The sequence below is a fragment of the Pecten maximus genome, chromosome 5 (genome assembly GCF_902652985.1).
Source record: "Pecten maximus chromosome 5, xPecMax1.1, whole genome shotgun sequence".
Taxonomy (NCBI): Eukaryota; Metazoa; Mollusca; class Bivalvia; order Pectinida; family Pectinidae; genus Pecten; species Pecten maximus.
In genome coordinates, this window is record NC_047019.1 from 36,796,351 (window position 1) to 36,811,930 (window position 15,580).

A 15,580-nucleotide genomic window follows, 5' to 3' on the forward strand; every position below is an offset into this window, starting at 1 on the left:
CGATATTATTCGTTTAGTATAACGATTTATTGATCTCAACAGTGACAAAACACATTGTACATCAACAATGAGAATAATAAAGGGATGTGTTTAATACTGAAAAATTAAAAAAAAAATGGATATAAACAAATAAAGTACGGTAAAACAAAAATGATGACAATCGAGTTTAACGACTTAAAGTCTATTCAAATTGATACAAAACGCATACCTCATGAATATTTTAAAATTGACAAGGTATAACCAAAACCCATATTTATGTTTTAGCTTTGTATTTTTGGACTCTAAAACCTGACTAGCATGTAAACATACACGCTTTCAAAATGTGTACGTCGATAGTCCAAAGGAAATAATAATTCCATTATAAGTCAGCAATCAAACGTATTTGTTACTGAGATTTGCACATTAACATCCAGAATGATAGACTGTATATGTTTGAATATCATAACATTAGGTATTTGGAAGAATACTAATAAATATTTTACTTTTATTTATTTGACAAGTTTAAATACCTATATAGGGTAAAATGTAGATATCACAGCATTAAACGACCTTGTCATATGTTGCATAGTAATTCAATAAGCCAATTGGCAGTACTAAAACAGTTGTCACGATGCAATTTCTGTTAATGATTTCAATCATTCATTGAAAAGAATTTTATGACATAACTTGCAATGAATTACTTTATATACATACTTTCATCTATGATCTAAAATAAAAAAAAACTATTGATTACCCGTTCTTTAAGGACAAAGTTGTACATTGTATTTTAAGGTGTAGTTCGCTATCATAGAGTGAAGTGAAACTTCCCTCTCGAAACAGACAAGTAACTTCGCTCAATACTGAATAAATCCCTCACTACGTAAGATTTCTGTTTATGATTCCTACTTCATTAATGTCATTCCCAGCCCAATGTGATTCCTCTTCAAGCTCATCTAGGTATCTCCTGCCACTTTTCCCCCTGTGTGACTTCACAGGAGAGTCTCTGGTGGAGGATGGGGGTGTCCTCACAACCATATATTCGTCTAAGTCTCTATGGAGAGCAATGTCCGAATATTTTCCACTAATCGATCTACGAGTATTTGGTTTGTTCGATTCAAACATCATTTCTAAAAGGAGTTGCTCTGATGATGCACCTCCTGGCAGATTTTCCAGAACTTTCTCCGATTCAGACATGGCGTCGTTAGACATATTTGCTATTTTCTGAACTGATTTCATGTCTAGGTTTTGTGTTCGGACAGCTACCTGTCTTTCCCTGTGCTTAAGAAGTCTATAGGGATTGTTGAAATAACGTATTCCTTTCTTACCAAACGATTTATTGTGTTTCGGGAATTCAGCTCCGTTGTCTGATGCAATTTTCACCTCTTGTGGATCATTGTTAATATGTAAGAAAGCAGATCCGCCAGGGTTGGGCTGACTGGAGGTGGAAGTTGTTCCGTCAGTTTCCTTCTTGTCTTTTTTCGATACCCTGGACTTTGACTTTGATATCATGAAATCTCCACTGACGGATGAGGGAAATCCTAGACTTAAGCCATTGACAGGTTTGAAACTTCTCCCTTTTAATTCGAAGGACGACTTCGCCTTATCCACTGGCGATGGTCTCATAGCGGGAAGAGTTACACTCTCACTAGCCAAGGAGGGAACAGAGATTAATGATGATGAATGTATACTCCTAGTGTCTTTGAAATCAGTTTTTGCTGAGGACCTGTCACCATTTTGTTTGTCTGTTGTTCTCCATGTCGGTTCACTGCGAGCTCTGGTTTTAATATTGTGACGCGCCCGATATATTTCATGTGCCGATGTTTTAAAATTCCCCACTCGTTGATCACTAAAGTACTTTATAAACGATTTTGGAGAATATCCGTTTAGTGGCTGTCCACAAAGAACAAATTTAGGCCGGTCGTCGACAACTGTCTCTTCACTAGTGATGTAGGGAGAATCCATTGTCGATATTCCAAAATTGGCACTCTGAATTCTGTTTAGGAAATCCATGCGTCTTGTGATATGGCTAGGCCCTGCTGGCATCTGCTCCAAAGCCTTTCTGTTTGCTTTGCGCAAGATGAACTCATATGACCTATCAACGGCTGCCACACTCGGATTAGTCGCCCTGTTTGCTTTTGACATTGACAACAACGGCGACGTCGGGGTGTTCCGGGGAGCTGGCGTCCCTTTTATTTTCAATCTGTCCACGGTGCCTTTTTTCATCTTTTTTTCCTGTTGCATGGCGTAGTTTATTATCCCCTACAGGAATAGATCCTGTAATATAAATACAATATCATTAAGTATGGACATTGCTAATTGTCTTCTATATGCAAACTTCATATTAATATGCGTTTATATACATGTATGTCATATCAAATAATATCTAGCCTTATTTCTGCCAAAACAAAAAACATTCTATATGACCTATATGCGAAATATGTATTTAAGTTACAATAGCACTTGTTTCTGTTCAATACTCGGTTATTTTATATGAATTTATAGGTCAAATTTACAACATAAGTCACCAACTTTGTATAATAATATAGGATACCATACAGTTACATGTACAGTGTAATGAACTACCATACAATCGTATGACATACAGTACAACGTTATACCAAGGTATATTATAAACTGTATTATTTTTACATTATGCAGTGTATGACATTTTACATTGTTTAACAGTATACACTGTGACAATGTTATGCAATATATAGCATGGTACAGTATGATAATATTATACAGTGTATTACATAATTACATCACTGTAAAACATACTGATTAGTCACCAAAATAACCCGTTCATATTTATTCCACAAAATTTAAGATCTGATCTAAATCGCATACTAATGGCATACTGTTAACGTGAATGATTGATAGTAACGAAATATTGGTAGTAGATGAGATACGTGGAAGCGGACCTCGCTCTGTGAACAGCATGCACATGTAGAAGAGCAACATATTTGTTGAAGACTCGCACGCCGCTTTTACAACCAATTTCCTGAATTGTGGAATACAATAAACATTGAAATAGAATTTTCTTTATCCAAGAATGTAATCCATGATATGCATTGAATGTAGATTTCACTTTTCTCAGAATAGCATCCATACTTTGGAACTATTAGACAAATGTGTTAACTGACAAACTCATCTGATTACCATATACAACACCAACGTCTCAGTCCATATGTGGAGAACATCCATTGTTGTAATTTCATGCCCACACGTGGTAAATGATAGAGTAAGCGTTCCAGCATGACACTACACAGAGTAGTATGAAAACTGAGGGGAAATCGTTGTAGAGTAACACATCAAAATTATTTCAGAAAAGGTCAACAAAGGTTCATTTAATTAATAATTCCGAGTTAAATCAGAGAAGGAAAATGAACATGTATTAGAATTAAGCGTAATTAAAACCTGTGAGCTAATCCAATAAATCGAATAGAAATGTATCGATTTCTTTTGTAGATATTAATCTTTGATACGGCATAGCTTGGAGCCCCTTCCATTGTATATGCACGACTTGATCCAGTAATTCTCTCGTATAGTCTCTGAGGATATCACAAGCACTGGACGATACGAAAACGTTAACTTTGCGGCCAAAGTAACACTTCATTTTATACATAAATAATTTTCGTCCTTGATTTTCATCATGTTTATATAATTCAAACTTTTACCTCTACGTATTTCTACATACACATGCTTACTAGTGTCTGATTAATAGGCTGAACGTAACCAACTCGATGCCATGTCTTAGACACTCTGAAGTTGACAGAACTATTGAAAGTGTGGTAGGTACCACACCCAGTGCAAGTGTATTGGTTTGTCATGGCCTCCCATAACGACCGACGCTATAATCATATTTCTCTAATTCAATTATATATACTTTAAGTACTTTCTGATACAAAGACAAAAAAATATGTAGCATGCACAATTTAAATCATACGTATACAGATATATTATATGTGGCTTGACAAGTGATATCCTGTTAAACCGTATCAATATAAAACATATGCGGTGTTGGAATTACTAGTCATTATATCATCTATTTCGATAATGATGTTATATAGGAAATACTCACAATGCTTTACAATATGACGTATGTTATCATGAGCATTTCTAAACGAATACTGTAGCACCAATTACTATTTCACGAATTAAAACTTAATGTACGCTTCAATGTCTATCCAATAAATTGAAATTCATGTACACGGATTTCAAAACACCTTGTACTTGGTGAATACAATGTCAGACACACCTTGATGTATATGAACCCAAAGCTTAGTGTACAGTTTACAAACACAAAATATCATCCACCAGTTTCGCAATAGTGGAACTAAGATTGAATATGATATATGCTTAAAGTCAAAACAAAATGGAAACTATAATCCAAGGAAAATGCAACAGGAAATCAACTAGTCCAAAAAATACCTTAAAGCATACATTTGATGTATTCTGGCCCAAAACATACCTTAAAGCATAAACCCAATGTATTATACCCCAAAACATACCTTAACGCATAAACCCAATGTATTATACCCCAAAACATACCTTAACGCATAAACCCAATGTATTATACCCCAAAACATACCTTAACGCATAAACCCAATGTATTATACCCCAAAACATACCTTAAAGCATAAACCCAATGTATTCTAGCCCCAAACATACCTTAAAGCATAAACCTAATGTATTCTAGCCCCAAACATACCTTAAATCATACACTTAATGTTTTCCAGCCCAAACTTTACCTTGAATCATGCATTTAATGTATTTTGCCCAAAACATACCTTAAAGCATAAACCCAATGCATTCTAGCCCCAAACATACCTTAAGCATAAACCCAATGTATTATACCTCAAAACATACCTCAACGCATAAATCCAATGTATTATACCTCAAAACATACCTTAAAGCATAAACCCAATGTATTATATCCCAAAACACACATTAAAGCATAAACCTAATGTATTATACCCCAAAACATACCTTAAAGCATAAACCCAATGTATTATACCCCAAAACATACCTTAAAGCATAAACCTTATGTATTCTAGCCCCAAACATACCTTAAATCATACATTTGATTTATTCTAACCCAAAATATACCTTAAAGCATACACTTAATGTATTCTAGCCCAAAATTTACCTTGAATCATGCATTTAATGTATTTTTGCCCAAAACATACCTTAAAGCATAAACCCAATGCATTCTAGCCCCAAACATACCTTAACGCATGCATTTAATGTATTATAGTAGCCCAAAGCATACTTTAAAGCATAAATCTAATGTATTCTAGCCACAAACATACCTTGAATAATGCACTTAATGTATTCTAGTCCAAACTTTACCTTAAATCATACATTTACTGTATTTTTGCCCAAAACATACCTTAACTCATAAACTTATTGTTTACTACCTTCAGGAAAATGCTTATGCATCACAATTCTCCTTATGTTTACATGTACATTACTGATACTATATTTCAGAAGTAAGTGTTGACTTTGTTAGGGAATATAAATAGCAGTGCACTGATGACATTCATGGGAATGTAGACAGTTCAGAATCATTTGATAATAGTTGTAAACAAAGTGTTTTCTACATGTACAAGAATAAACTACATTTTACTCAATATGTGCATTTAAAGTTTATTTTTGCTAAACATAGGAAGCATCTAATCCATATGCCTGGGATATGTCGTTGTTAATTAGAAATAACAATTATATTTAAAAGCGTTTTACACTTCACACTAAAATAAATTCAATTTTATTATTTTCACCTAATATGTTAATGAGAAAGAATCGATTTAGAACTTACAATATTGTTATCACACGTTTCCAACAAAATCATAAACTAAAGGCAGACCAACAGCGGTTTTACAATGAGTGGTTTTATGTATTTATAATGCTATTTTACTTTTATATACATACATCATAAATTGAAGATCCGGCAAATTTCTATCGCAAACTAATTCAGCGTAACTTAAAGGTAATGAATCTAATGAGGAAACACGTTGATGAAAAGATCATATCATTTTCATTCATATTAAAAATAAGAAGACTGCAGTCTTTATGTAAAATAGCACAATTAGCAATTCGTGATCAAACAATGTTTAAATGCATGTTTTGTAATGGACCAATAATACAAATAATTTATCTGGATATATTAGGCTAGCTTATTACATTGTTCAACCAACCTGTGTGAGTATATAACGACATTATATAAGTTCATATATTCATCAAACAAATTTTAATCAGAACAGTTTAACACATTATAGAGTATTTGTTTGTCTACGAATATGTTCATAGCAACGTTCGTCTTTGTTACGCATCGTCAACAGAAACAAAATCCTTACTCTTAATCAAATGTTTATACATAATCCTCTCTGAATTGTAGAATCTATAACTTATATACTACAAGATAAAATCTGTTAAATACTAAATAAGAGAAATTACGGACTCATTCCTTAAAAAACCCAAAGTGTTTTTTTAATTTGCATGTCCCCATGGTGTAGATATGTACAATATGCTATCTAGGTCGATATACACGTTAAAGAGCACTAGTTACGGTACTATAAAAAAAGCGTATTCACATATTATGGGTTCAACAACTTCAAAGAGCCATCATGCGGACTGAAATGTTTTTCTATCCAGTCTCAATGTTGGAACATCAAATTGTCGTATTTCATTGGACCTCTGAGGATAATAAAGTTTTCTATTTTCTAATTCATCAACATTCCCATTTGTAAAAACATCGTAAGTGAACCATGGAATTCATACAAATGATAGAATTCACGAGATAATCATTCTTCATGTCACGAAACAATGTGCTACATTGAAGTAAATGTAAATAACATTATATGTGTTCTATTGATACATATAGACATACCTTCGTGTACCTCTGGGAGCTGTTATGTAACACTGTAAGCAGGTTCTAACACTGTTCCCTTTTGTGTCGTATCATACTTATGAACATCGGCTACTTTGTATAAATACGTACTATACCTGTCTGTTGTGACTAGGTGTGATTACATTATAAAGGTATTATTAATAACATTGATATAGTTGTTATAGTCTGTAAATCGCATAAATGGCAACACACTGGCGTCAATTTTATAATAAGTTAATTTCAACAGAAGTTATTAAATCATTTTATCATTAATTTGCATACTATTACACAAACGACATTAAACTGTAATTTTGAGATGCTTGAATGTTTTTATACAAGGAAGTTATGATTAACCAATGGCATACGTGAATTTTAAAAGAGAAAAACAATTTATTTCAATTCAATGTACATGACAATGCATAGCAATATCGTGTCAGACAATTGATAGAAATACGAATAATGGCGAATGATTTCATTCCCAGTAATGCAGTAAATGTATTAGGGATAAGGTTGAAGTATGATCACTAGGAACAATGTAGATTGGTGTTTTCTAAATTATGAAATAATAGAAAGGATAACCCGAGAAAAATAACATGAAAGTGTATAGGCACCAAATTAACGTGACTACACTGTACTGACAGGGAGGGTATCACTAATGATACGGTAATGGGTACGTTGTTTGAGCAATTAGACTATCCCATCATTGTCTTTCTTAGAGTTGTGACCAGGTGATTATGCGCCATGCATGAGCCGTCGGACACCAAACCAAACGAGAACACCTGGCAAAGCCGTAGGACACCAAACCAAACGAGAACACTTAGAAAAGCCGTCGGACACCAAACCAAACGAGAACATCCTGTATAGCCGTCGGACACCAAACCAAACGAGAACACCTGGCAAAGCCGGCGGACACCAAACCAAACGAGAACACTTAGAAAAGCCGTCGGACACCAAACCAAACGAGAACATCCTGTATAGCCGTCGGACACCAAACCAAACGAGAACACCTGGCAAAGCCGTCGGACACCAAACCAAACGAGAACACTTAGAAAAGCCGTCGGACACCAAACCAAACGAGAACACCTGGCAAAGCCGTCGGAAACCAAACCAAACGAGAACACTTAGAAAAGCCGTCGGACACCAAACCAAACGAGAACACCTGGCAAAGCCGTCGGAAACCAAACCAAACGAGAACACTTAGAAAAGCCGTCGGACACCAAACCAAACGAGAACACTTAGAAAAGCCGTCGGACACCAAACCAAACGAGAACACTTAGAAAAGCCGTCGGACACCAAACCAAACAAGAATACCTGGCAAAGCCGTCGGAAACCAAACCAAACGAGAACACTTAGAAAAGCCGTCGGACACCAAACCAAACGAGAACACTTAGAAAAGCCGTCGGACACCAAACCAAACGAGAACACCTGGCAAAGCCGTCGGAAACCAAACCAAACGAGAACACTTAGAAAAGCCGTCGGACACCAAACCAAACGAGAACACTTAGAAAAGCCGTCGGACACCAAACCAAACGAGAACACTTAGAAAAGCCGTCGGACACCAAACCAAACAAGAATACCTGGCAAAGCCGTCGGACACCAAACCAAACGAGAACACCTGGCAAAGCCGTCGGACACCAAAACAAACAAGAATACCTGGCAAAGCCAGTTTGATTCTCAGACCGACGTGAAAAAGTAAGAGGTCACCTGCCCGACCACGTGAGTTTCCCCGGGTTCTACTAATTGGCTGGGTACTAAGGATACAGTTGTGGTGACGCAGTTGGGACATTTAGACTATCCCATCAGTGTCTTTCTTAGAGTTGTGACCAGGTGATTATACGCCAGCCATGTTTTCTTTAAAACCTCTCGAATGTGCTCAATTTGAATGTGATAAAAAAAATAGTCCGGCAGTACTACTTATAATTATTGTTGTGATGGGGTACATAATGTATATGTCAAAATATACATATGCACATAGATTTCCCAAATAAAGGTGTTATATCGTCAACTATTCTGGATTTAAGAGCAATGTGCAATGTAATTGAAACGATAGCAAAATTGGGACAGAGTTTGCTTTGAAAGCGAACGTGGGTTTGAATGATTTTTAAAGAACACAATATAGATAATTAAATATCTAAGCTGAGACTGCTTGTATTCATGTCGTAAAGTATGTAATGTACACATTCACATCTCTCTAGTCAGTCCAGTGGTCCGGATATTATCACTTTATTAAACTAAGTGGTTCATGACTTGTAGAATGAAATTGAATCTGTTCTAATTAAAATCAAATTAGGTCACAAGTGAAACTTCCAAATCGCAATCATAAAACAAATTGCATTTTGAATGAAAGTATATGTTGAACTAAAGTGTCTGGGTCTACGTGTCATATGACGGCTGACTAGAGCCGGATATTTGTAGCTATATATATTGTATTTTATGGGTGACTGTTCCCGTGTTTAGTGATTGTCTCCTTTGTGTCAGGGTAGTGATGAGCGCCCACCACCCCGATAACATAAAACTGTTTATCTTTTGGATCTGATCCGTAATGGCGTGTGGATACCTTACCGACCGCAGTATAGTATACCATTTACCCGAGGTCATGGTCATTCTCAGACACTAACTACATAGCATTAAGTATAAAGGTTTACACGGTTTTACAATCTGTCACGCCGTTTGGTTCCTCAGAACTCCCTCAATACCAACATTTAGGATTAGTAAATATACATATTAAGTTGGTCCAAGTGTAATTAATTGTGTCCTTCAATAAATATACAATGTTTACAAATTTAAGAATTTTCCAAATATGAAAGAACACTTCGAGCATTATCATTTTATTCCCATATGAACAATCAATACCGAATATTTACATCTCTGACATTAACTGCTATAATATATATGCCCTGTGGGACAGACGTAAAATGTTATGTCTCCATTACATTGATTAAGAAACGACTAAATTCGGGATGTTTTCTCCTTCTCTTATTTTCGGAAAAAAAAATTTCAACTTTCTGATACCTCCCTTGAAAATGCCTCACTGCTGGCCTTTAAACTGAGCGCTCGTTTTCACGGGAAAAGAAATGATTTCTGTCCCCCTGGCTGCGATATACCTAAGTCATATAATAATTACACTCTTTACCCATGTTTGACGCATATACCTTAACTTCTAATGTACAGGAAATATTACCACCAATGCCGGTGTCAAAATAATGTACTAAAACAATATGATATGGCAAGGTGCCTCCAATATAAAATTTCAGTGAAATGGGTCTAAACAGTGAGCACTAACCTAAATGTTTCGATAGAACGTTAAAATCAGACAATCCGTGGTACAGCATGTACTTACCATCCTGGAATTAGATGACACTGCTGTTATATCAGCAGACAGTAGATGTCATTGTAAACAATTGGTAGACGTCCGCAAAGGTTGGTGTCAGTTAAACATGTCCATTGTTGTTTTTCTTCAACCTTTATTGGCCACTTATAACGGTGAAATATCCTAAGGTAAATAGATTAACTTAAAATAGTATACATGTCACGGATTATCCATTCACAAAATTGCGTGTCACAATCAAAGTCTATCTCCTGATCATTTTCGTGTTGCGCCAGTAAATGGTAGTTACAAGAAGCTCCCTATCCGTCCCTTCCGTCTGGACATGGTCTCAGCCGCTCTCTCTGCAGTAGAAACTGTTATACTTAAACGGTTACTCTACATTTTTTCTGAGCCCTAAGTATCACTGGTAAGCCATTCCGTGATGAAATACTGTCGATTTAAAGCCTGTTACTATTGGTGGTATCTAGATTTGTCAGGTATACGGAGGCCTGCTCGTAATACACAGGACCTGTTTAGTCTGGGCACTCATGTGTGGTAGGATTATGGTAGAGCGATTAATTCTTTATTAAAGCAGATACCTTTACCAGTATATTGTAAATCAGATTTAATGAATCACACCGAACAATGACCAATACACAAGCATATGTATATGAAATATTAAAGGATCATAGACTCTTACGAATGTCCTTACACAATCCACAGCACAGCATAGGTAAATAAAGTTAGTATTGTTGTTACCAATTTTATCGATCAGATTGTTTACAGCGCAGTCGACTTAATGTCAATCAAATTACGTGCTTGAAACAATGCCTACTTGTGGAGAATCAAATGTTTATTTATTAGTGCCTTTATTCCAATTTACACCTTAAATACAAGCGCTTGTTCCACCTGATTACTCATAATGCATTTCCACAAACATCTAATTGGGTGCTAAACAATTAACGATGTGTTTCCTTTAACTATTGATTAGTGACTTCGTCGTGGGTGTTGTTCCACCGATCATACATGTACGAATACTGACAGAATACCATCTGACAGTCAATAAAACTAATGACCATATCTTCCATGAAGGTGTGTAGTTGTATAAATAATTGTAACTGAATCAGCATGTTTGATTTCAACACATCAGTCCCTGCCTAAGCCTCTTGTACTCCTATTAATATGCCTATATTACAATTTACAAACAAACTCCATGATTTAACGTAAACAACGATACTTATATTGGGCTATATGTGTCGTAACGCTGGAACTGAATATATAAAATTTAAGTATTATACCTGTATACAAAATCATATGTATAATTATTTATTGGTCCACGGAAGGGTGTAAATGTACATACCGTTATGCCTAGGTGTATCGAATTACGTTTTATATGCTACATACAAAGTGTTCACCGTAATCATAAGGTGTTGTCAGCTAAGCTATTAAGCCCCTTGTGATTTATCGGGCTAACTCAGTCGTTAACAGTGAGCAAGTTGTATATATACATTGTGTAGTGCGCAATAAAAAGTTTTATAAAGTGTACCCCCTGTAATCAGGGTGAGGTTTACACATGTTAATTACTGGTTAAGGTCTATAAATAAGCATCTTTCTTCATCATGACAATATGAATGGTTAACAACATATTTAAAAACACAATATTATAGCATGGCCAAAGGCTCGTTTTGAAAAAAAATATCAGAATAAATAATATGTTATAATTGATTAATCCTGAATATTGAATAAACATATACATACAGTAAACACGTTTGGCACTCCCTAATCAATACAGCCCGCCGAAAGGCTGTTGTATGGGGGTAGTATATAGATATAGATAGTGATGGTATGTATATAAATAGAAATAGAATAATGGTGATATCACACAAACATTCAAAAAGTAGAATGGTAACTTAATAATCATAATGTATAGTATTATAATCAATTCTATAAACATTTATTCTTTATGATACAGACTTGCATACCTACATCGCACACACCCTTTTTACACACACACACGCCCTCACTCATGATCACTCAATCACTCACAAACACAGCCTCAGCAAGTACTACTTGTATATAGTAATCATATTTATACTATTGGACTGTAATAATATTTTTTTTAATTATTCAACATAATTACTTAACAAATTTTGCACTATTTATATGATATTGTACATCAGTTAAGATAAATTCATTAATATTCGATATTGTATTATCACCTGAAGTTAATAGCATTGAACTAGAATAACCAATACGTCATGAATTTCATTAAATACCTAGAATTAGAGTGATAAGGACAAGTAAAAAAGTAATGATCATTATTTTCAATATGTGAACCACAGGTACAAACTTGATATAGGGATAAGATGATCTATAAATTTATGATGGTTCAATGTCACTTGCATTATTTGTTAATTGACACAAGATTTACGAGGAATGCAGTTTTTAAAAGTAGCAGATGTGGTGTTATTAGGATTTGCTAAGGTTTGATTAAGGTTGTTTTTGAAGGAACTTAGACTTACAGCCGTGGACAGTGAAGGATCAAGATTATTCCATGACTGCATAGTACTTAGAAAGAAACTTCTATTGTAGATATTGGCTCTTGATCTTGGTATATTGAAAAATATATGATGACGCAGGTAATGAGTATTTTGCTGATGATTTATAAATCGTTCGATGACAAACAAATAGTCAAGGGTCATGTTATTTATAATTTTGTACATTAAAATTAATTTGTGACGCCTTGATTCTAATTTTTCTAAACCCGTTTCTTTATACAGTTTATAATGTACAACCTCTTAATCCAGTAATTATGTTCATTGCATCAACCGGAACAAATTCCAATAAATTAGATTCACCATTAGTGTAACTGTCCCAAATAGAATCCATATATTCCGAAATGGGTCTGACAAATGAACAGTATAATGTTATAAGACTTTCCTATCCACTGTTTTATCATGCGTAAAAGATTCAGTCGTTTACATGGTTTATTGTAAATAGTATTAATATGACCCTTCAATCGCTGACATTAGCCTTCAATAGTTAACACTGGCCTTCAATAGTTAACACTAGCCTTCAATACTTAACATTAGCCTTCAATAGTTAACACTAGCCTTCAATAGTTAACATTAGCCTTCAATAGTTAACACTGGCCTTCAATAGTTAACATTAGCCTTCAATAGTTAACACTAGCCTTCAATAGTTAACACTAGCCTTCAATAGTTAACACTGGCCTTCAATAGTTAACATTAGCCTTCAATAATTAACACTGGCCTTCAATAGTTAACATTATCCTTCAATAGTTAACACTAGCCTTCAATAATTAACACTAGCCTTCAATAGTTAACACTAGCCTTCAATAATTAACACTAGCCTTCAATAGTTAACACTGGCCTTCAATAGTTAGCATTAGCCTTCAATAGTTAGCATTAGCCTTCAATAGTTAACACTAGCCTTCAATAGTTAACACTGGCCTTCAATAGTTAACACTGGCCTTCAATAGTTAACACTGGCCTTCAATAGTTAACACTAGCCTTCAATAGTTAACACTAGCCTTCAATAGTTAACATTAGCCTTCAATAGTTAACATTAGCCTTCAATAGTTAACACTGGCCTTCAATAGTTAACATTAGCCTTCACTAGTTAACACTAGCCTTCACTAGTTAACACTGGCCTTCAATAGTTAACATTAGCCTTCACTAGTTAACACTAGCCTTCAATAGTTAACACTGGCCTTCAATAGTTAACATTAGCCTTCACTAGTTAACACTAGCCTTTACTAGTTAACACTGGCCTTCAATAGTTAACACTGGCCTTCAATAGTTAACATTAGCCTTCAATAGTTAACATTAGCCTTCACTAGTTAACACTGGCCTTCAATAGTTAGCACTGGCCTTCAATGTTTAACACTGACCTTCAATACTTAACACTAGCCTTCATTCGCTAGAATCAACCTTCAGCCTTCAGTCGTTAACAATAGACTTCAATCATGAATATCAGCATTCAATTGCTAACATGAAAAGTAATTATTATGATCGCCTAGCCAGACTATCAATGTGTACCCACACAAATAGGAGATCCTTACTAAGGATTGTGACACATTGCCCATTGTGACTAAAGTTCGAATTCAAGAGATACTATCACTTACAACGAGAATAGGTCATATATTAAAACTTTGTTGAAACCAAATGATATTATTTTAGTTTTACAAAATGCTATGCTATATTTGCATTCATAATAAAATCCTAAATTTTGATCACCTTCATATAAGTATATTCTCTTCTCAACAAGTTTTGTCAGTAAAAACTGCAAAAATATTCTATACAACATTCATTGCAGTTAATGTTTGTAAGCAAATTAAAAACGAATATACTTATAACGTACTCTCTAATTTGATTGTATCCGAAGGTTCATTTGGATGTTAATGTATGTTTAAACTGTTAAGACATGAATCGTTGGAGTGATCTCCCTTTAACTGCTAAAGGTTTCACGCTAACAATGGATAGTCAAGAACTGAAAATTGAACACATGGTTAGTATTTCGTCATCTACAGTCAGTGTATTTTAGGTGTATTACTCATTACAAAGAACAAAGTACTATTGCGCACTAGCAGTATATTTTTCGTTTTCATTTTGTATTGCTAAGATAAATCCTTGTTGCTTTAGTGATGTTTTGTTCAGCCGATTATTTGATATCACTGCAGTCCACGGGTGCCATGGTGTTCAAAACTTAATGTTAGATATCAGATAGAAAAGGAACAAACGTAGAGCATAAACAACGCTTAATATAAAACTATTACAGCGGTATGCTTTCCTTCTGATATATTTATTTTGAATCGTTCATTCATCAAAGTCAAACATAGATTTTGATTGATATTCATAAAAATGCAAAACGAACTATAACATCATGTTTAAGCAATATTAATGAAAAATATATTATAGTTCAATGACAAGGAAAACTTCATACATGTATACAACCATTATTAACAGTTACGATTTAAGGAGTTACTTATATACTTATGCCTGAAAAAAACACAAAAACAAAAAGTAACACCATTGTCAAAAACCGAATCCTCAATATCCCAGTTATGTTATTGTCAACATCAATTCCTTATTAATTGGTTTTACACAGTATCGACATAAATACAATATAAAAGATTTCGGGAGAAAAACTCGTGGGTTGTACTTGGGTTGTAAACAAAGTATGAGAATAGTAGGTTGATACAAGGAACAAGTGCATGTTGATCAATATAATATATTTAAATGTGACAATTTAATTGTAGTAATCTTATACACATGTGCACCGAATAGAGAGAGAGAGAGAGAGAGAGAGAGAGAGAGAGAGAGAGAGAGAGAGAGAGAGAGAGAGAGAGAGAGCTACAATGAGCTACAATATATGTACCAAAC

The 15,580-nt window shown here is 34.6% G+C and overlaps 1 protein-coding gene across 2 annotated transcripts; it reads right to left on the reverse strand.

The window, feature by feature from the left end:
* Positions 1–10,658, reverse strand: LOC117327937. Of its 2 annotated transcripts, none has more exons than XM_033885185.1 (2): positions 10,209–10,658; positions 1–2,253 (listed from the first exon to the last, which is right to left on the reverse strand). In XM_033885185.1, the coding sequence occupies exon 2, from the start codon at positions 2,218–2,220 to the stop codon at positions 856–858; it is 1,365 nt and encodes a 454-aa protein (XP_033741076.1). In that variant the 5' UTR covers positions 2,221–2,253; positions 10,209–10,658; the 3' UTR covers positions 1–855. The 2 variants fall into 2 exon arrangements, with proteins under 2 accessions (XP_033741076.1, XP_033741077.1); XM_033885186.1 differs by lacking the exon at positions 10,209–10,658 and adding an exon at positions 3,139–3,372.
* Positions 10,659–15,580: the final 4,922 nt, after the last annotated feature.

Excerpts from the sequence above, each read along its gene's own strand:
- LOC117327937 (XM_033885185.1), bottom strand. The coding sequence starts at position 2,220 with ATGCAACAGGAAAAAAAGATGAAAAAAGGCACCGTGGACAGATTGAAA.